The following is a 21,865-nucleotide window of genomic DNA, read 5'->3' on the forward strand; positions in this document are numbered from 1 at the left end:
TTGCTTTTTATGTTTTATTTTATATTTGATTTTATTTAATATATATAAAATATTTATTTTATTTTATTTATGTTTATTGTGTTTTCATTTATTCAAGTTTTTTATTTTTTATTTTATTTTTTCTTGTATCTGTTATTTTATTGTATTTTAATTACTTTGCTTTATATAATTTTTGTTTTTTATCAACTATATAATTTTAATTAATATAATTATAGTTTTGTTATGTTTTTTTTTTATATTTTATGTTTTATTTTAGTTTTGATTTATATGTTTAATTATATATTTTATATTATTTTATATCATTTCATATTTGTTCTGAATTAAATGTATATTTTTTATGTTTTATTTTTACTATTATTATTTTTTATTTGTCTTATTGTATTTTTATTTATTATATATAATTGTATGTTGCATTATTTTTTTTTATTTGTTTTATTGTGTTTTTGTTATGTATGTTCTATATTATTATTGTTATTTATGTTTTGATTTAATTTTGTTTTATATGTTTAATTCATATTTGCTTTATATTTTATTTTATATCGCTTCATATTTGTTCTGAATTAAATTTATATTTTTTACGTTGTATTTTATACATTTTTGTTTGTTTTATTTTTTTTTTGTTTGTTTTATTCCTTTTTTGTTTGTTTTATTTTTTTTTTTGTTTGTTTTATTTTTTTTTTGTTTGTTTTATTTTTTTTTTTTTCTTTGTTTTTCGGTTTTTTATAATTATTATATGATTATTTTATATTTCTTCTATATGTTTCATTGTATTTTTGTTTGATATTATTCATTTCGTATTATTTTTTATTTTGATAGCCGGATCAGTGCGTATAGTCAACCCATTACTTATTCGCACCATAATCCCTTCTTCACCCCAAAAAGACTCACCTCTGTTGTTCCTTTTATCCTAGCCTAACGTTTATATTCGTCTTTCAATAATTCAACGTTTGTGTCCTATAGGTTTTCACAGATTATAAAAACAATAAGAACAACAACCATACCTTATTCTTTATTTATTTATTTAATTTATATTTATTTTGTATTGTTTATTTATGATTTATTTAGTATTGTTTATTTTGTATAATACATTTCAGTTAATTTATTTTATGTAAAATTTTATAATTGATTATTGAATTTTATTGATTGATATGACAATGAAACGTTTACATTCCCGTTGTTCTATAATTTTATTTAACATCATATCGTATTTAAATGAAGTATGTGATGAAAATTCAGCAGCAACCACTAAGTATGACTAACCACTTCTGGTCAGGGACCCAAAAAATGGGGCAACGAAACAGCTCCTAATACAACACTTTATGCTAATTATTATTTTTATAAGTTTCAAGGATCGCGTATTACAAGCGATCCTATTATGTTAATTTTTTTTTACTGAATTGTAGTTTCGAACCCGCTTCACTCACTTTTCGTTATTCATGTGATAGAAGATGACAACCTAAGTAGATTTCTAGTTTTTTGATCTGCTTGTTACGATGCTACAAAACCAAGACTACCATTTAACTAAAGATCCAGTTTTGTAGGGTGATTGCGTTGGCCCTGGTAAATTGTCTCACTATTGCTTCCGTTTCTCTACTTCTACCTAAAATAAATGAAGAGGAATTTCCCTTTGCTAAGCCACTGAATGGTTCCGGAGCAGCAAGCATCAAGACTATTCCCTTACAGACAATCACACTGGACTAATTTAGCAAAACATATTTAGCTATCTAGATACAACACCGCCACTGTTGATATCCCCTGATGAGAATTATAGATGTTTATTTTTATCTGGTGATCATGATGCCAATTCTCTGACCCTAATAGGTATCTTCGAGTTTGAAATAAGTACATCTATCTATTGTGTGGATTTTAATAATAAATAGCTTTAGTGCAGCAGGAAGTTCAACACTTAAAGATCTTCAAGTGTAAAGTGCAATAAAAAGTATGCGTGCCAATAAAAATGCCAGATGGAAGTCATCATTGCACTAAAAAAAACTTCTAACAAATACAATTAAGGCGGTGACATTAAAATTATAATTTGTCAGTGATTGGGGTAGATACTTGTAGATCCCTACTCATATAAACTGTCGCAAAAAAACAGTGGTAAACTACAACTCGGTTGAAACCCTATTAAGTGGACAACTCAAGATTGTTTCTTTGTCTTAACTAATCTCCAAATAGTACTGCTTTTTTTAACGTTACCAATGCTTTAAATCTTTAAAATTTTAAAATACAAATTTATTTAAAAAAATTTATGTAAGTTCGCGATATTTAATGTAAACCCTCAATGAGCATGGATAGACAGGTAATGTCTCTAAAGCGACAAAACAATACATCTACACCGCTGTATTATTTTAGGTATTGCATTAGGCTTCAATATACACACTAACTTTAGTCCAATCAGGTGCCTCCGCCTTGATCCTGGTTGAATTCAATTTAAATGTCACTCCTCCGCAATCCATTCTTAATCCGAAAAAATCCCCTCTCATCTCACACTGCCATTGTCCTGTTGATCCTGGTTGCCTTTAATTTAAATGTCACCCCTTCACAATCTGTTTTTAGTCCGAAATAATTCTCTGCCCCCTCACACTGCCATCACCTATCCAAATCCTAACCCATGTATTCCTTTCATGTTAACTGTTTAATAGTTCTCTCCAAGGTCTAACAACACCAATAGATATCGTAATAAAAAAGGATTTAATATCTTTAAGATAAGAAATATTTTCATATTTATTACTTTTATAATAAACACAATAGTTTATAAAGTGAAGTCACAAACACATTCGCACTTCCCCGGTTTTTAATTACAATTCCAAATGCGAACAACCTCTAGCTGGTAACTTATATTATCGCATTACCTCCTGTATTCCCAATGTTTAATTATTATTATTACAATGAACAATGGTGCACTGCGGCCTATGAGATCAATTGTGCTATCTCTGGAGTGCAGTGCCTGAGTTAATTTTGACATATTAAGGTTATTATTAAACTTAATACAATCTCTTGCTTCCGCACCTTCACATCAATGAAATATTCTTGATATAAACTTACGTCGTCTGTTCAAATCTATACAACAACACAAACGTATCATCCTGTGAGCTGAGTTTAATGACGATCAATATATAAATCAGTGTATGATTTATCATAATTAAAACATTTACAAATTAAAAAAAAAAGATAGTATTCAATGTTAATAATAAACATTTATATAATTTATTGTTCAAATTAGAGGAAAAAAAAATTAATTAGCAAGATAAAGAAAAATATAGATTTATGTAAAATTTATAATGGAAATTATAATTAAAGTTTCAGTTATAAAATGGATTATAAGTCACCCAATGTGCACGAGTCTGATCCTTCTCAGTCTTGTGTGTAGTAAATAACGATTTATACACATCGGTGGCATTGGGATCCCTTGAAACACTATAATTTGTTTTTAAACGTTTTATATCCGGATCCTCTAAGCTTTGTTTGCCCTCAGCTGCTTTTGGTGTTGATCGTTTCAGATTCTGCGCAGGACTGCCTTTGTTGCTTTCACCATTTCCATTAAGTGAAGTCGTTGTAGTAAAAATAGTGGCTTTACTAGTGGAAGGAGTGCTCAGTGGAGTTTTATCGATTTTTTCAACATTATTCGGTGGTGTATTAGCTACGGCTTCTTCGGTTTTAATTTTCTTTTTATCTTTTTTTAATAATTTACGTTTTCTATTACGCATCTCCATTTTTGCTTGCATAAGCTCAACATCTTCCTCATTGCCATTTAAAACGATTATATCTTCAATACCAAATGGTGTTTGACATAATGGACAAGTTGACGATGAATTCTTTACTTTTTTAAGGGAACGTTCCGCCATAGCACAGCCGCAGTTCCACAAAGCAACAAATCGGTAGTTTCCAGACATTTCCCTACCACTTAACTTGCATATGAACGGTGCACGCTGGACATCTACTGAACCTGTCTTAGGTTCATCAACATATGTAGGATTGGGAGTCAGTTCAAGCGTTTGAATATCTCTTAAGCTTTTAATATGTTGTACTGAATCAGGCAAATTCGCCTTATCCAATAGTGCTTCGATTACAGCTTCTTTTAGATACAGACGTCCCAAACCACACATTACGACTGGTTCGTGCAGACGTTGTTGTGAAATAGCACAATGTAACCAACGAAATTCACGTTCTGCATCTTTATCTTTCTAGAAGAAAAATAATTATTATTGATTATTAAAATATAACATAAAAAGAATAATTAATGGGCTTACCTGTTCTGGTTTTTTCTTTGTGCGCACTAATTCATCACGCCTTGGTATGGTACCTCCATCACATCCCATATTATCAAATTATATATATTTTGAATTTATTCTAATAATTTTTATTTGCACAACTTGAAGAAAATTATTTTCTAAATCAAACAACAATTCCTACTATTTTATTTTCATATATTTTTTCTCGATCAATAACAAACAACCACCACTTAAGTATATGTGTGGATAGTAATTTCCAACCAGCTGTATGGACAGTAGCCATTTTGTGGACACTATTTAAAATAAATATATGATTGCGGTTTGCATAAAATTTCATAAAAGAATTTAAGCCATGTGCGATTCCAGTAAATTGAGGTAAAGTAAATTAAAATTTCCTAGGGATTTTTTACACTGCAGTTATGTAAGTATTTATTTATTTATTTATTGTACTTATTTATTATTTTTGTTCAAAAGTTTTCAAATGTATTTATTAAACATCTCATAAAATTGTCACAATGGTAACACCTAATTTTTATCTAATTTATTCTACTCGAAATTCTGGTAAATATCAACGTTTGCTACGATACCGACATAATTTACTATTTTCCTCAATTTACTCGAACTCGCACACGGTCTAAATAAATGAAAATGATCCGCTTTTAAAAGATGTATTTCATTAAAAAAAATTTATATATTTTCATTCAATTTTTAATAATATTAAATTTATTACACATGAAATTAAATTAGAGGAGTGTAATTGTATCCTCTTCCACTCCACTTCTGCAAGAAACTAGTTCTACGCCTAGAGCAATTAACGAAGTTATTTTTTTTTATGTCGTATGGATAGGTTTTAACAATCTCCATCAATTCAAATTGTTATTATTCATGTCTTAATTTGATGTTCATATACTTTGTTTTTTGTTATTATAGTAGAATATTTTTTAAAGTAAGCAATGTTTTTTAGTTATCAAATTAAAATTTTTGAAAGTTTAATACTAATCAATATCAATATAATTAAATAGTTTTTAAATCACAAAGTTATTGATTGCTCTAGAATAGAATTGGTTATTATTGTGAATGGTTAGAGATAAATAAAGAAGAGTGCTTCAAACAGCTGTTCACAATTCAATTTGTTTATTGGATGCTGCTTAATGATTTAAATTTTTAATATTATTTTTAAATAAAATAAGTTAATAAAAATGGCTAAATTTGATTTTTGGACGTATCCAAATATACCGCCTAAAATTGGGTATGTTGTGTTAAGTATTTATATAAAAACGAAATTGAAATTATTTATTTTAGGGAACAACTTCAGGCAGACGATAAGCGTTTGTTAATAATTGGAGTTATTGGAAAGTCAAATAGACCAGATTGTAATAAAATGGTCCCACTCGGTGTTCTGAACAGTTACCCTATTTTCATAGACCATCCACCAAAAGAGGTTTGTTTCTTCAATTTTATTATTTCATTCAAATATCGAAAATTATAAATGTTATAGGGGCAAATACAATTTTATTATAATCGCAAGAGCTCAATACTTTATTTACATTTTGAGACATCATTTGACAATGAATGCATGTACAAAATGCTGGACGCAAGTTTGGCCGATGAAAAATACGATGAGTTTTTGACATTCAGTCAACGTGTAAGAAGTCGTTTTGCACGTATGTTTCTGTTTGCCACACAAGTATGCCATCTTATCATTTTTGTAGAGTCGGGTATGAACTTCGACTGCTCATTACTTCCTATATTCAAATCTTTAAAAATAATTAGGTGAGTTTATTATATATGTATTTTTTGCTCTATTTTACTTCATTTTAAATTTGTTGTATTACATAGAAATTAATAACAATTATATTATATATATAAAGCTTATAGCTATGGCATTTTAGCCGTTAATATATAATTATTACTTTTACTATTGATTTTGATAAGTTATTACTCAACAAGTTTGAAAATACAAAAAAGACCCCTGAAACTAAACACACACTACTTATCAATATCAATTTTAAACTTAGATTAATAATATGATCCAACACACACATGTAACTTTAATGATTATTATGTATATATACTAATATAAAAATTGTTTTATTAAAACAACTTTATTCCAGAGAAAAGTTTCTTCTAAAATTTATACACAAATTAATAAAAAACTCCAGCACTGGGGCTTCTATGGGTAAACCAGCACGTATGTGTACTCCAAGAATAATATTTTATTTTGAAAACTATCCAGAAGGACAGGGTATGTAAAGAATTGTTGAAATAATTATTTATTTCTTATGTAAAATGGGCTTTTTTTTATAGAATTATCCAAAGAAGCAATAAATGGTTTAGAATTCGAATTTGAAAATTATATTTATAAAATGCTACGCAATGAATTTATTGTGACGAATAATAAGTCTGTATATTTTGTATAACAATATTTCTCTAAATTATAATTTAAACATCTAATATTTTTAGTGCCATGTCATTGTTTGCGATACCTATTAATCAGCGTTTTGTATACTTTAATACTGATCCACGTCTACACATAGATCCCATAATAAGATCAGGTGAAATACTTAAAAATGTCGCAAACGTAAGAAATTTCAATGAGTACAAAGAGTATTGCTTTAGTAAACTACGCCCTCATCCGGTAAATATTAATTGAATTAAATGAAAATTTTTTATTTAAGTTTTAAAATATTTTTAACATTCAAGGGATTCGCAAGATCTTTTCCACCAATGCGTAGTAATTATAATGAATCCGTTAATGCTATCTTTTTGATGAATCATAATTTTGAAAAATTAATTAAGGATCACGAAGACGAAGCCTTTCAATATGGATTTGATGATAATTCAAGCAAATATAAAGGAAGAAATCATTTTGTGGTAAATCATTATATTGATTAATTTATTTTTATTTTGTTTATTTATTTAATATATTGCTTTAAAGCATTATTTATATTGGCATATACAACAAAGAATGGTATTTAAACAATAATAATAAATTTAATAATTTATTTTGTATTTTTTGTCCTGCAATTATCAAAGACCCACGAATATATAAATAAAAATGTTTTATTTAACTCCCATAATTAAATATATGATAATAATATTATATATTTTTTAATACTAAATCTTTTATATGGTAAAGAAGTTTTCTGAAAAGGCTTATGTTATGTTAACACAATATATTTTCTTTTTACTTTTAGATATTACATTTCAAAAGCTGGTATGAAACATTTAAGATATATCATAAAATATTTATTGAAAATCCAGATGATCCTGAATTCGATGCCAAAGATGCAGATTATGTAAGTAAATAATTAATACAAACTTGGTCTAATACGTTTATTCTCGTTATGGTTTGTTGTAGTGTTGCTTTAGTAGAAAATTTTTTTCTTCCTATTTGAAGATTTTTAAGCAGTCCATTGAAGTAGATCCTTGCATTATTAATCACAGACTTCTTAACGTAAAATAACTACAATTTTATTTCTCAAATATTATCTCATGTTTATATAACAAAATAATAATCTTAAAATGCATAAAGACTAGTGTTATCATTGAGTCCTATTTTAAAAATTCATGAAATTCGTTCTAACGAATGGTTTAACACTGCAGCTATTAGGAAGTTCTACTTATACTTATGATACTTATGTACACTATTATATGCCTGAAATCATTAAGACCTCAAAGTGTACATGTTCAATTTATGATATTTTATTCAGGAGTCGCGGGGTCTACGTCCCAGAGCAACTCGTCCTTTTAGACTACTTAGCGCCGCTCCTTTTTAACAGCAGAAGTCCTAAAAGAATATGCTTATATGCTTGACTTTTTTTGATTTAAGATGTGGGTAGTTGATTATTGGTTAAGGGTAGTGGGAAAGGGGGAAATTATAATTAAGTTCAACGACCGAATCGGTGAGCACTTCCAAAAGAAACTACATACGCAGATTCTTGCGGGCTACAACAAAAACTTGACAAGACATACGCAAAAGAAATAAAAGAAAATTGTGTGATGGAATTAGGTGGAATTGAGAGATTTCACCTATTTTCATTACATTGATTCATTTTAGTGGTTGGTTTATAGTGATTCGGTTCGGTGGTTCGATATTTTAAACCACTGATTCGGTTCCAAAATCTTTAGTCTCCGCACCGGTTGTTTCAGAAAGAATTTGAAAAGCCATAATGATTCAGTTATTGCTTTGGTTGTCAATTGTTCCGGTTTAGAACTAGTTCCGCTCAGTGCCGATTATTGACAGTTCTGTTATAAAACTACTAATAATAAAAATAAGTTATAATTTTAATAAAAACTATTATTTTCGCTCCCTGCTGAATAGGTGATATTGTTAATCAAGACATTTTATTGCAAAATTTTCATAAAGTTTCACTTTTGTATATATGTATGTTTTATAAATTTGTAAGTATTGTCGTATAAAAAGCACAAGTGCTGCTTGGAATTGTATTATAAATTAAAACATCGATTTTATACTTTATTTATTATTGCATATATAAATTCATGTATCTTACAGAGAGCCTATTTGGAGAACTTTGACAAAATTATAGATTGTGATGCTGAGTAAGGCAAAATGTTTAAATCTCACTACAGATTTTGATATTTAGAACATTTTTAAATATTTTACAGATTTTTCGCAACTTGTTGTGATATTGGTTATAAGAAAGCATATAACTTTTATAACAATCCTACCTTATTACACTACAGCAGTTCGGTACATAATAAAATGGTGAGTACATACTTTGCTTAACATAATTTGTTAGATACTTATCAAAAACATTAATAATAAATAATAAGTATTAAGAATAAATCTTTTATTCTATTTTATATTTGTACTAAATTAGGTACAGGAGGCCATTGATTTGTATATGCGTTACGCATGCGGCCCGAACGCAGAAGTTCATATTGAAAAATTGCGTATGCAATGCGAGAAATGTTGGCACAACGGAAAGCAACAATGCGAACATCCGAGCTTACGTGGCAATCCCTGCATAATGGCAAAGCATGCAAACGCAAATATATCAGAGCATTCCAGCGGTTTTATATTTATCTCATCGTGTAATTGTGGGCATACGCAAGGACGTCGTGACGATCCATATACATTGCGACAAGCTAACTACGATTATTACGAGTTTCTTGGGAATAATTGCAATTTGTGCTTTAAAGTGAAACGTATAGCTTTTCCTGTGTTCGAACCATCTGTACATGATTTCAGGTATTTACAATAAAAAGCAGCATTTCTGTTTCATGCTTGATTGTGTGCTGTTTTTTTTTTATTAAATCATTTTTTCTTTTTAAGTTTTGTTAAAAATTGTAGTCTGCGATTCCATTTAAATTTGAGATGTGCGGGAAATAAAAACTTGACTGAAGAATATTGGGTTGCCCGGAGACTGGTTTTGTTTTTTTACTAACAGAGTACTTTAACGTATTTTTCCATTCCTAATCTCACCTTTAAGCCACATTTTCATAACAAATTTTGACAACTAATATGTGGTTGTAGCCTTTAGAGATCTGCTTATGTTCTCCCTTTTAGAAGTGCTAAACGGCACTTAATTGTTCTTGTTGTTACCTGTGGGGATTTGAAAAGCAATATCTTGAAGGAATTACACGACGAATGCATGGATTGCGATGGACAGTAACAAAATTAGCTGCATTGTATTATAGTCAATAATTTTCATTTCAATTATTAAGATAATAAAACAGTTTTAAAGCGAATCAGTATTAGAGACGAAATATCGATTAACTTACAAAAATTTGAGACCTACTGATGCATGGCTTCGCCCTATTAACGCGGCAAGATTCTTCTATCTGGAGTTAGTTCAAATAATTATATTCGCCATTAAAAAAAATATCATCAAAGTAGATGCTATTTATCATTGTTTTGAGTTCTGTTAAGAGCATTTTTTTTAAGCCTCTATCGGATAATACTACAGTAATATTTAAAACGTATTTTTTATCATCTAGACAAATTGAATTATTTACTTGAATAAAAAAGCCCAAACGGATTTCAGGAACCACGGTCTTTCGGATCTATTAGCCGGAGCCACCCGTCTATACAGATGACTGAACTCCGCTCGCTTCTCCTAATACTTGTTATATTACAAAACAGGAAAAAATATATACAAAATATCTTATCAAACTAATGTAAGATATAATACAAAGTTGGCAAGTGACAAAAACCCCAAGCTGATTTCAGGAGCCACGGACCGCCGGATCTATTAGCCGGAGCCACCCGTCTATTCAGACAACTGAATGTAGAATCCAGTTATCGTTTCTCCTAATACTTGTTATATTAAAAAACAGGAAAAAATATATACAAAATATCTTATCAAACTAATGTAAGATACACATGTGTACTCCAATTTCCCTACCTTATAATACTCCTACCTTGTATTATAAGGTAGGGAAGTGACAAAAAGCCCAAGCTGATTTCAGGAGCCACGGGCCGCCGGATCTATTAGCCGGAGTCACCCGTCTATTCAGATAACTGAATGTAGAATTCAGTTATCGCTTCTCCTAATACTTGTTATATTAAAAAACAGGAAAAAATATATACACAATATCTTATCAAACTAATGTAAGATATAATACAAAGTTGGCAAGTGACAAAAACCCCAAGCTGATTTCAGGAGCCACGGGCCGCCGGATCTATTAGCCGGAGCCACCGGTCTATTCAGACAACTGAATGTAGAATCCAGTTATCGTTTCTCCTAATACTTGTTATATTAAAAAACAGGAAAAAATGTATACAAAATATCTTATTAAACTAATGTAAGATATAATACAAGGTTGGCAAGTGACAAAAAGCCCAAACTGATTTCAGAAGCCACGGGCCGCCGGATCTATTAGCCGGACCCACCCGTCTATTCAAATAACTGAATGTAGAATTCAGTTATCGTTTCTCCTAATACTTGTTATATTAAAAAAGAGGAAAAGTGTGTAGAAAATATCTTATTAAACTAATGTAAGATAAATATAAGGCTGGGAACTGGTCAAAAATTCTACAAAACTTTTTAGATGGCTAAAAAATTTACTTAAAATAGGTTTTTTTATTAGATATTTTATGAAAAAAGACAAAAGATATTGGACCATAATGGAGAATCTATAATTTATTAATATATTTGTACATTATAAAAAAAAAATTGTTTTTATTTTCATACAAAAAAAAACAAAAGTACTTTCCGAGCAACCCAATATAATGATCTTTGTAAGCCCAGTTCATACTGAGGTATTTTTTTTATTCTGTTTCAAATAATCCAAAATCGAATTTCAATCTGTGTTGTCTGCATCCATTCTAAGTAAGTGATATTAGTCAATAATTAAAAAATTATTTAAATGATTAAATTTTCAAAAAAAACAAGAAAAAGAAAATTTAATTTAATTTAATTTAAAGTATTAAATCCAAATAATAATTAATTTAAATACATAATCGATATATGGCATATATCGATACATATAAAATATAAATATTTTATATAATATAAATTTCTTTTATTATATATATGTATATATACAACATAAATACTAAAAATAGTAAATTAATTAATTTTTTTTATAAGGTATAAAAAACAACGAAACAGAATTATCACGATTTTAACTAGGTACATGTGTGAACATCATTTAATCCTAATCATTTCTATATGTGCGCATATTTTTCCTTTTTTAATTTTATTAACTTTTGTGTCTTTTAATAACAAAAATATTTTTTGTATATATTATTTATTAAAGACCCGCTGATTATAAATACAATACCGAAGGAGAATTTCCCAAACTCACACTAACTGAAGGAAAGGCCACGGAACCAATGCACCTAACACTCTCTCAAAAAACAAACGAAACCATGAATATATTTGAGTTGTCACAGCCGTTAACAGCATCTCAAGGGTCACATGTAAGACTTAGTTTGACTGACAATTCATTGAAAATGAAGTCTGACAGTAGTGGTTTAAATAGTTCTGAAGAATCACTAAATGAATTGGTATTAAAAGTTGGAGATAAATCAACTGATGAAGAGAATGAGCGTAGTATATGCAGACAACCATCGACAACGGAATATCTATCTGGCATGATACATACCGAAAGTCCAGAAGGCGTTTTACCTCAATTTCCAAGTTGGTCATTAGTTTGTGCTGGTTCTAGTTCAATATATAGTCATAGCACCGGTTTAATGGAACATTTTCAAAGTGGTTTTCTATCTGGTTCGAATTTCTTACTACCCTGGGATGTGCATGTGCGTTTGGAGCATTCAGCGTCATGGGCTGCAGAAAGGCAACGATTTCGTAAAATGGGTGAAGTTTTTATATTAAAAGTATTTGTCGGCTATGAATATGAATGCCCACGTGGCCATCGTTTTATGATGAGTGCCCCTGATAAAATACTACGCGGTGGTTCTGGTAAAAGTGGCAATTTTTTCTTATGTCTCATGAAATTCTATTGTTTTATTTTTAGAAATAATGCGTGATAGTGGCAGCAAAGTTGTTTATAATAATATGCCACTTTATTTTCCTTGTCCATGTCGTACAAGTCATGCTTATGCAGCGCAGCTTATGCGAATTCATGTAGTAACACCTAAAGCACCTGTTGATGTTATGCTGGATCCAAAGGTTTGTATGATTTTAAAAATTACTTAAACAAAAACATCAATATTGTTGTTGTTATTGTAGTCGTGATGGTAGTGTGAGAGCGGATGGAATTGTTTAGGGATTTAAGAATAGACTAGGGGATGGGTTGGATTATAAGCTTGACGTTATGAAGTGATTTAACGCTTCCATATCTTTTGATTAATTGTTGACATATCATCTCAAAATGTGGAGAAAAAATATCAACAGACAAAACAATAAATTTTTTGGGGAGATATAGTTTTTTGTATTAGAACTTATATTTGAGATATAATCATAAATGAGGATTTTGTAAAAAACTGAACTGATTTGAATGTAATATAGCTAAGACTTTAGATATTATTTGTTTGTACCATATATATGATTTCAATCAAATGGAACTGTTAAAAATTCAATGATTTTTGAATGTCCATAATGTCTTTGTCTTCTCCTGGAAGTTGAGAGAGATTAGTTACAGTCGACATGGATAGCCAGTCATAACTATGTTATTTTAACTAGTAAAAGCTTTACGTACTAAAGCTAAATGATTATTTATTACTGAGGTGATGATTTGATTTTCGCGTAAATTAATTTTAATGTAAACATAAAAATTGCTGTTATCATTGATTATAATGATTGATTCGGGCAATTTTCGCTATATGGTCGGATGCCCCATGCGGCAGGGAAGTTAGAGTATTCTCAAAGTAAAACTTGTCTGTAGTATAAGGTGAATGAAATCTAGTAGGCAACACCCAAAAATTATTGGAGTATAAATGGTAGTGAGTTTTACTTACGGCATCCGACGAGGTGTAAATCTGGTATCACGCAAATCAGGGCCCACAGCTTTAGCTGTATTGACTAATGGAGATGGATCCCTTTAATTGGAGTATTCTGGTGGTTGTGGTTAAAACGGAAATATACACAGGTAGAATGAGTGTTTTCATTATTTTATTTCGATATGGAGTTGTATTCTCTAACCGGATGCTGTACCCCAAAGTACAGTAGAGGTATTAGATTGGATTCCAAAAGGGAATATTTGTCGTTAACTTATTTTGGTACGTGTGTTAGGGACATTGCGGTGTTGAATCTTAATAGTAGGTAATCACGTTAAAAACCTTGGACACCGTATGATTGGATGATTAGTTTACTTTATTATATTTTACAGAGCTAGTAATGCCATACGGTATTTATAACTTAACTAGGTAAATATACTTTTAACATAACGAGTATAAAATTATGAAGTATGAAAATGATCATTTTCATTATTAACGAGTATATTTTATTTATATTAGGATTAGGACAGTTTAGTGACAAAAATGTAAAGCATATTATTTATTTCCATTTGTTTTTTTTTTAAATTACTAATTTTTTTTTTAAACTAATTAAACATTTTTTATAAATACAAATCTAAATTTCAGGTAAAGGCTGGAGATTGTGAACGCACATTTACGCTCGGCTTACCACGTCCGCCAAAACTAACTCAAAGTGCCTATTGGGTACTACGACTTCCTTATATTTATCAAGCTGATGGAGGGTTAATAATACCTCCGCATGAGCTAACAGAATCTAACGCAATAAATTACGGCTACATAATAGCGGGCATGTTCGGAGTAGTTGAATCAGAAATGGAAGATTAAACACTTATATCTAACATAAATTATTGTTTAAGTTTTAATTTGTTAAAAGATTATTTTATTTAAAATAAAATAATTACATTAAAAATAAATTAATGTATTTTGCATTAAATCGTGCAATTTATTAAATATTTAACCTCTTCATTCAATTTTATATAAGATGTTTTGCATTTGCACGGGCAAGATTACTAATTCCGAGTATTGAAATTTGGCAATAATTGTGAGCAACAATTTCCTTTAGGGCGCATCCACTTGTTTATCGTTGTTTGCGTAATCAGTACTCAGTAGTAGAACTCCATATCCAAATCACCGCAAGGTGGCATAACTTCAAAGCTTGATATGTCCAAGCTTTATGGATATGTAGTGCAATGGAAAACGTTGATCAAATTTGCAAAAAGCTATTAACAAGGAAATCGTAATCGTGCCCGTATGTATTGCTAGTTTTTGCTAAAAAAGTTTTCACTAATAATAAAAACTATTCAGATATATATTTAAAAAAAAATATAATTGAAAAACTTAACTATTGTGTATATTAACATTTTTTTAAATTAAATAACTAAACAGTCTCAGCCACGGGTTCCTCAGTGCGTCGATGCTTATTCAAAAAATCAGCCAAATACCCAATTGGATCTGCCGGACGTTCACGCGACACAGTCTGCAAACCTTTCAATAAAATAGGTGCGAGTGTTTGATCCAAATATTGGCGTGTGGGCAATGTGTTCATATCCGCACGTTTTTTGGGTTGAGCTGCATTTGCTACGGCACTAGTCGATGGTCCATCTTCCACTTTTTCCACTAAAATATAACAAACTTTGAACAAGAGCATTTATTGTAAAAGAGTTGAGTACGTTACCCTTACATTTACCCTTGCCCTTCATCTTAAATTTTTATATTAACGAATATATCAAATAAAAATGAAACTACTTTGAAAATAAAATATATTAACACTTATACTGTACTTTCCTCAATAAATATAATAAATATATAAATACAATAAATGTATATTACAACCGAAGCTTGATGAAGGGCACAGTCTGTCAACAAAGATGCGGCAAACAATTACTGGAATCCATGAAATTATGAAACGTTTCGTTTCATACAATAATAAACTTAAGTGCTGCCATATTTAAAAGTTTATTTTGCACAAAATTAAACTTAAAAGTTAAGTTCTGTTCTAAATGTTATGTCTTCTGTATACTAATGCCTGTCTCATCTTAAACACTAGAATGTGATTTCAGCTCTTGAACTGAAGTTACTGAAATTTCTTTATTTTGCATTTCTAAGTGATGTTTCTTATGGGTTCAAGTCTCACACTCTGGCTTTCGATGTTTTACACCTACTGGAAAATGTTAAGTTCCGCATAAACAACAAAAATCGGTGTTCAGCTCGGTAGCAAGCATGACTCAATAGACTACAAACATTGATTAAGATTTTTTTGCAGTTTTTGGAAAACATCAAAACCAGTGTCCGGCTATAATTCTCTAAAACCACCTATAAGTAATGAACTGTGCAGAAGATTTCTGTTCTGGATGAGTAAAATATCAATCGATAATATTCTATTCCAGCAATCAATGCTAAAAAAGTTAGGTTAATAGACTTAATATTTTACAAATTATATTTATCTAAGCTAAAAACAAGTATACAATTAAGACAAGAAATAGAGCAGTGTTTGGCGATACAGCTGATTTAGCAGCAAGACTGCGGTCAGATAAGACTACCAATAATTGATAGATACTAGTAACGGCTACGTCCGTAGATTTAAACCAGAATGATATTGGGCTTGAAATTGAGGAGTTGCTACATAATTTGTAACAATTCTAATGATAGCATAGGAGGACAAATTAAATGGTCAATTATATGTGCTTAATAGTGATTACTTTTTAAGTAAAAATTAAGTTAAGCTTAAAATAAAATCGTATTTTCTCTCTCAGAATCGCAATTAAAACGAGAAATAGAAAACAGTAGTTGCGTTTCAGCAAACATGATCCGCTCAATTTATATGCAAAACAATAACAATTAGGTGAATCAGCAATTGATCTGGTTCAATGTGGAATGTGTGTACAAAATAAAAGTAGAACGTATTTAATGCAATGTGCTTTTAGCAATGTAATACTGTGTAACAAAAAATTTAAACAAAATAAGTGAAAACATAGAGTTTGGTGAAAAAAGTGGGGCTTTTTTTTAAATCAATAATTATTACGCAAATTTGAATTATAAAATTCCCAATATTTTAATGCCGACACACTTCATCCCCTGAGCTTATTACACTTCAACTAGTGTTTAAAAACGGAGTAGAAAAGTTAGTTTCACAGCCGCTGGATGATTCTATTCAAATCTGCTATTTTCATTTATTTACTATAGAATTTAAGTAAAGTTTAAAAGTAAATAATAAACAAAAACCTACATTTAATAATTCAAACATTTCAGCATATTTTATATTTTAGATTTTTTATACATAAAATTTTTTTAATTATTCTTTTAAAACCAAAATTATTCCCACAATTACAACAAAATTTTAATCAATTATATTGCACTTTTATTTTGCTTGCGTTCCACATTGAACTTGAATGTTCGTAAGCCAGGTGAAGCACAGCTATTTTTTTTTATTATTGTTATTGAACTATATATCTCCCCCAAAGTCAAAAAAAGCTGCGTTTTAACATATACTGATCTGATTTTTCTTTTGCTGAAGTGGTACGGGTCATAAATGAAAGTTATTGGCAACGCGAGTTGTTCAACTGTTTAAGAAATGTGTTAAGATATTTGATTTTTAATGCCGAAGCACAAATAGTGGTAAACGAAAGAATTAATTAAATTTTAGTTTTCGACGTAAGCGTTAGAGAAATTTTATAAAACGTGATACAAATATTAAGCAATTACTTAGAAATTCTTCAACTTTTATTTTGTACACACAATCCACATTCCACAAAAATGTGAATTTATTAAATTTCTAGTGTACAGCATTGGTATTGTTTTATATTATTAGTTTGTTAAAGCACTATTTACTAAAACGCAGTTAACATTGTCAAACTATAACTTAAAATTCCGATTTTTCTTAGAAGCGCATATAAGGTGGAAAGAATAAAAACTTGCTGTTATGTTGTCAATATGAAGCTGAGTCATATGAAGCTTTTACATAGCTATTGATAGATAAAACAGAAATATGCTAAGTTGCAGTAATTTGATAAATAAATAGTTGCACATTTAAATATCTACGCCCTTGGTCTAATGTGTCCTCTTCAATAGTACTTACTTCGCATGACAATACAATTTTGATAAACATTTTGCATATATTGAGTGAAGGACTATTGTGAATAGTTGCACTTTTGACAGGTTACCCTAACGTGTACAAGTAGGGCAATAATAAATATTTTCTTTCTGTTTCGTTAATTGTTCTTAATTAATTTTATTAATAATAAATTAAACTTGAATTCAAATACATTAAGCAATGACAGAATTATTAATTGACCCGGCTATACGCGTCTGGGTATTTTTACCGATTGTGCTAATAACATTTTTTGTTGGGGTCGTCCGTCATTATGTGTCCATACTAATCTCAACACAGAAAAAGGCAGAAATTACCCAAATTCAAGACAGGTAAGTACATTTTTAATTTAATTTTTAACTTCAGTATATATTCAACATAAATAAATATAAAATTTTTATTTTTTAATAGTCAAGCAATGATTCGAGCACGACTACTGCGAGAAAATGGTAAATATCTCACAGCCCACTCATTTGCGATGCGAAAAAACTTCTTTAACAACGAAGAAACGGGCTACTTCAAAACTCAGAAACGTGCTCCAGTTGCTCAAAATTCAACCGCCATGTTAACAGATATGGTAAAAGGCAATTTTATCAACGTTCTTCCTATGGTTGTTATTGGTGGCTGGATTAATTGGATGTTTTCTGGTTTTGTAACTACTAAAGTGCCTTTTCCATTGACATTACGTTTCAAGCCTATGCTGCAACGTGGTGTTGAATTAGCTTCCCTGGACGCAGCATGGGTGTCCTCAGCATCATGGTATTTTCTGAACGTGTTTGGTTTGCGTTCCATTTACACGCTTGTTTTAGGTGAAAATAATCAAGCAGATCAGACGCAGGCTCAAGCTGATGCCATGACTGGTGCTGCTATGACAATGCCACAAGATCCAAAAGCAGCCTTCAAAGCAGAGTGGGAAGCGCTTGAAATAACTGAATACAATAACGCATTAAAAAATATCGATGCTGAGTTATTACAACAAACAATGGACGGTGAAGTAGCCTTAGAAAATAATGTACGTCAATAGTGCCACACAAATAGTTGTTCTAATTTACTTAGTTATATTTATTATGTTTATAAATACTAAATAATGTTTGGTCGCTGGACGTAAATAGCGAAATTTTTAAATAATAGTTTAGTAAATAATAAAAAAAGGATAAATAAATGTAATATATAACTTATATATACAACATAACAAATTGTAAACAGAGTTAAGAAAATATTACTCTCGCATAGAGTCGAGAAACCGCAAATATATTCGTCTTATTTATTAATTAGACCGAAATGTAAGCATATGTATGTTGAAAACAAATGTTTGAAAATGATATGGCAATAATTAAGCGAATATAAGTAATGTTGCAAATGGTGGTAAATTCTATCAGCACACAAAAAACAGATTTTCGAATAACATTTAAAGTACAATACATAGACGTTCTTCTCCAGACACAGTTTGAAGAGTTAACTGGGCATATGAATAAGATATAAAAACAAGAAAAAGCAGTGCTGGTACATCATTGAAATAGGGTCATACATGGAAATATAAGTAATGATTTTCACTAATTTAAATTTTTACAGAATTACATTTTGTTTATCATGAACTTATGTTACTCGTCAATATTTAGATATAATACTAGAAGTGTGATATATTTTAAAATACCTTTAATAGTGGTGGAATCACATCCTTAATCAGGTTATTGATCTCAGTTTGTTTAATTGACACACTGTATTATTCTTAGTAATCTTAAGACTAATATAGATATAATGCTAATAATACAGTTAGTTATTTTTAATCAACAAACATTTTTACCAGAGGACATATTACTAAACCCGTACAGTTTAGTGCGTTAAAGACTGTTAGACGAGTTATAGACTTTTTATTTATATGTTACTTTAAGTTCATAAACTATAATATCTTCGACAAGTTTGATAGTCAGATCACAATGTAGGTGTAGACTACAAACGCACCAGGGCATCGAAATAGCACTACAATGAAGTGAGCCAACCCATCTCGTTGCATATGTCGATTGCTTTCTTGGCTCCATGAATACATCGATCCACAACGAAAATATCATTATTGAGGTCGCCCATAATCGACTTATTACGGCTTTTCGCCCTCCGTACGGACATATTCTTTTAGACCACAACAAGGTTTCCTACAGGGCTGCGCTTAATATCTCTGTCGACGAAATACGTCTCTTTGGACTCTTATAGTTTTGATTTGTAATAGACTCTTAATAAATACCATGATAAAAACATTACTTTTGCAATGCAATTTAGATGGGTTAGCAAGGAAAATTGACAAGTAGATGAACATACTTGTCAAATCAAAAGACTCACTTGGTCCTCAGTGAATAAAATTCGAATCCTTCAGCTGCTTTAACTTAAGTGGAACCAACTTAATACTATAGTATTGGTGCAAATATATTATTGCATATTAGTATTGCATTTAATAAGACTTTAACGACTTTTGTGGAAATTGTGGTTTTGTAGAGGAATAGGAAACTATGGCTATGAGAAGATTTATGTTTTTGAGGAAACTTTTTTAACTGTACAGACTGAGCAATCATTCCTTACACTTAATCACATGGCCAAGTTTATAGACTTGTCAGGCTGGTTCTCTTCTATTTAATGTAGAAGTTATGTCTTTTCAAAATGATACAGTTCGTGCAAAAGATATTTGGGGCTTCTGTCTTTAATGTGGTGCTTCATGTCTGGCGTACAGTTAACGTCTTATTTCTGGTAACACAATGATCCACGGTAGAGTGATACCACTCCAACCTAACTTAACTTAATTCTTATAATAGTGAAGATGTTCATTTATTTATCTCGAGGAGAAAGATTATACTGATATTGTAGTAAGATCAGAGCTCTTTGTGATAGTATTTTTTGGAAGCATACAAAAAGTAACACGTTCAGTTTTTTTTACCAAGAAAGAATTAAGCAACTCCAAAGAAAGGAAAGCAATTCTCTCTCTAGTGATGATAGAAATGTAAGCCATTCTAGTGCTTCTATATTCGGTTGTTCATAATTAGATATTATTTCTATAACAATATTTTAACTTCTTACTATATCAGTTGCTGTCATTGAACAGGTGTGGCTCGTTTTTAGAATCAGTTATTAAATCTGAACATTTACTGGGTAGTATTACCCAGTGACATTTTGTTCGTAAAAGTATGTTGGACTAAATGAAAATCAGTAATGAATTTTTATATTTTTAAAAACTTCGTTATATGTGTCTATCAAATTATTTATCTTCGAATATTAATTTCTATTTATAAAATTGATCTCTGTCATAAGAAGAGTACAGTGTATCTTGAAAAACAGAGCATATAATAGATCAAAAATTTAATCATATCACCTTCTTAAATCCATTAATTGTTGTGTTTTTTAATAGATGAAATAAGTTACTCAAGATGATTTATAATACATTCCAATTTCACTACAAGTATTATTATATATGACTGAATTTGAGTGGGCTGATAATTTATTACAAACTAGTTGTAATATCAGCAATTATAAGAAATTCTTTTCGATAACAGGAACTTACTTCAAATGTAACTCGAATATCGATTTGTGTATTCGGGTAAGCCCATAGAAAATTCTTTGAGAAATAAAACTATTATAATAATGTATTATTAAAAGTTTAGGAAACAGATATAATAAATAACGAATTAATAAATAATTAAGAATTAATTAATATTTACAGTCAATGGCGTCATGGCTTTCACATTTATTCATTATAGATATTTTGAGAACCAAATTCTACGCGAAGACAGTACATTAACATTGTCACATATAAATGAATATTTAGATTTATTATTTGTCGAATATTTATCTAAACAGAAAATATAAAAATATTCAATTATTTAATCTATTTAACTGCGCTATCACAACATGATTCATAGTATACACTTCGAATATCGGATTCTTACATTTCATAGAAAAGTCATAAAGACTATATGCGATCGTCTGTTCCAACTGGCGACATCGACAACGCAGTTTCTTAGTTAGATTAATAATTACCAGCTGTGAGCAATATTTATATCAATTCACTGTTTCCTACAAATGGGACATACTGTTCGTCTGTCCGTCCTAAACAGATCCTGTGCAACGTTAAGAGAAGTAATCAAAATAATT

The 21,865-nt window shown here is 29.9% G+C and overlaps 4 protein-coding genes across 6 annotated transcripts; 2 read left to right on the forward strand and 2 right to left on the reverse strand.

Annotated features, from left to right (window-relative positions):
* Window positions 1-3,196: 3,196 nt before the first annotated feature.
* On the reverse strand, window positions 3,197-4,497 carry LOC119690001 (replication termination factor 2). The gene is made up of 2 exons (XM_038104966.1): window positions 4,254-4,497; window positions 3,197-4,187 (listed from the first exon to the last, which is right to left on the reverse strand). The coding sequence occupies exons 1-2, from the start codon at window positions 4,320-4,322 to the stop codon at window positions 3,306-3,308; spliced, it is 951 nt and encodes a 316-aa protein (XP_037960894.1). The 5' UTR covers window positions 4,323-4,497; the 3' UTR covers window positions 3,197-3,305.
* Window positions 4,498-5,253: 756 nt separating this feature from the next.
* LOC119687928 (protein SMG8) lies at window positions 5,254-14,507 on the forward strand. Of its 2 annotated transcripts, XM_038102481.1 has the most exons (15): window positions 5,254-5,484; window positions 5,538-5,676; window positions 5,734-6,008; window positions 6,350-6,480; window positions 6,543-6,636; window positions 6,699-6,873; window positions 6,939-7,109; window positions 7,433-7,534; window positions 8,752-8,798; window positions 8,865-8,964; window positions 9,080-9,450; window positions 11,795-11,836; window positions 11,964-12,628; window positions 12,684-12,838; window positions 14,251-14,507. In XM_038102481.1, the coding sequence occupies exons 1-15, from the start codon at window positions 5,435-5,437 to the stop codon at window positions 14,467-14,469; spliced, it is 2,736 nt and encodes a 911-aa protein (XP_037958409.1). In that variant the 5' UTR covers window positions 5,254-5,434; the 3' UTR covers window positions 14,470-14,507. The 2 variants fall into 2 exon arrangements, with proteins under 2 accessions (XP_037958409.1, XP_037958411.1); XM_038102483.1 differs by lacking the exon at window positions 11,795-11,836.
* A 79-nt stretch (window positions 14,508-14,586) lies between these two features.
* Window positions 14,587-15,523, reverse strand: LOC119689269 (protein dpy-30 homolog). Of its 2 annotated transcripts, XM_038104063.1 has the most exons (3): window positions 15,320-15,523; window positions 14,988-15,261; window positions 14,587-14,928 (listed from the first exon to the last, which is right to left on the reverse strand). In XM_038104063.1, the coding sequence occupies exons 1-2, from the start codon at window positions 15,342-15,344 to the stop codon at window positions 15,023-15,025; spliced, it is 264 nt and encodes an 87-aa protein (XP_037959991.1). In that variant the 5' UTR covers window positions 15,345-15,523; the 3' UTR covers window positions 14,587-14,928; window positions 14,988-15,022. The 2 variants fall into 2 exon arrangements, with proteins under 2 accessions (XP_037959991.1, XP_037959990.1); XM_038104062.1 differs by having other exon boundaries at window positions 14,587-15,261.
* A 2,262-nt stretch (window positions 15,524-17,785) lies between these two features.
* LOC119662052 (ER membrane protein complex subunit 3) lies at window positions 17,786-18,983 on the forward strand. Its single transcript, XM_038071595.1, has 2 exons — window positions 17,786-18,063; window positions 18,143-18,983. Exons 1-2 carry the CDS (start codon window positions 17,915-17,917, stop codon window positions 18,753-18,755), a joined length of 762 nt encoding a protein of 253 aa, XP_037927523.1. The 5' UTR covers window positions 17,786-17,914; the 3' UTR covers window positions 18,756-18,983.
* The last annotated feature ends 2,882 nt before the right edge of the window (window positions 18,984-21,865 follow it).

The sequence above is a fragment of the Teleopsis dalmanni genome, chromosome X (assembly GCF_002237135.1).
Source record: "Teleopsis dalmanni isolate 2A chromosome X, ASM223713v2, whole genome shotgun sequence".
In the NCBI taxonomy this organism is placed as follows: domain Eukaryota; kingdom Metazoa; phylum Arthropoda; class Insecta; order Diptera; family Diopsidae; genus Teleopsis; species Teleopsis dalmanni.

Coding starts and splice junctions, on each gene's coding strand:
- LOC119690001 (XM_038104966.1), bottom strand. CDS start 4,322: ATGGGATGTGATGGAGGTACCATACCAAGGCGTGATGAATTAGTGCGC. Junction 4,188..4,253: donor CAAAGAAAAAACCAGAACAG/GTAAGCCCATTA, acceptor TTTTTCTTCTAG/AAAGATAAAGATGCAGAACG.
- LOC119662052 (XM_038071595.1), top strand. CDS start 17,915: ATGACAGAATTATTAATTGACCCGGCTATACGCGTCTGGGTATTTTTA. Junction 18,064..18,142: donor ATTACCCAAATTCAAGACAG/GTAAGTACATTT, acceptor ATTTTTTAATAG/TCAAGCAATGATTCGAGCAC.
- LOC119687928 (XM_038102481.1), top strand. CDS start 5,435: ATGGCTAAATTTGATTTTTGGACGTATCCAAATATACCGCCTAAAATT. Junction 5,677..5,733: donor TAGACCATCCACCAAAAGAG/GTTTGTTTCTTC, acceptor TAAATGTTATAG/GGGCAAATACAATTTTATTA. Junction 6,874..6,938: donor GTAAACTACGCCCTCATCCG/GTAAATATTAAT, acceptor TTAACATTCAAG/GGATTCGCAAGATCTTTTCC.
- LOC119689269 (XM_038104063.1), bottom strand. CDS start 15,344: ATGAAGGGCAAGGGTAAATGTAAGG. Junction 15,262..15,319: donor GGGCAAGGGTAAATGTAAGG/GTAACGTACTCA, acceptor GTTATATTTTAG/TGGAAAAAGTGGAAGATGGA.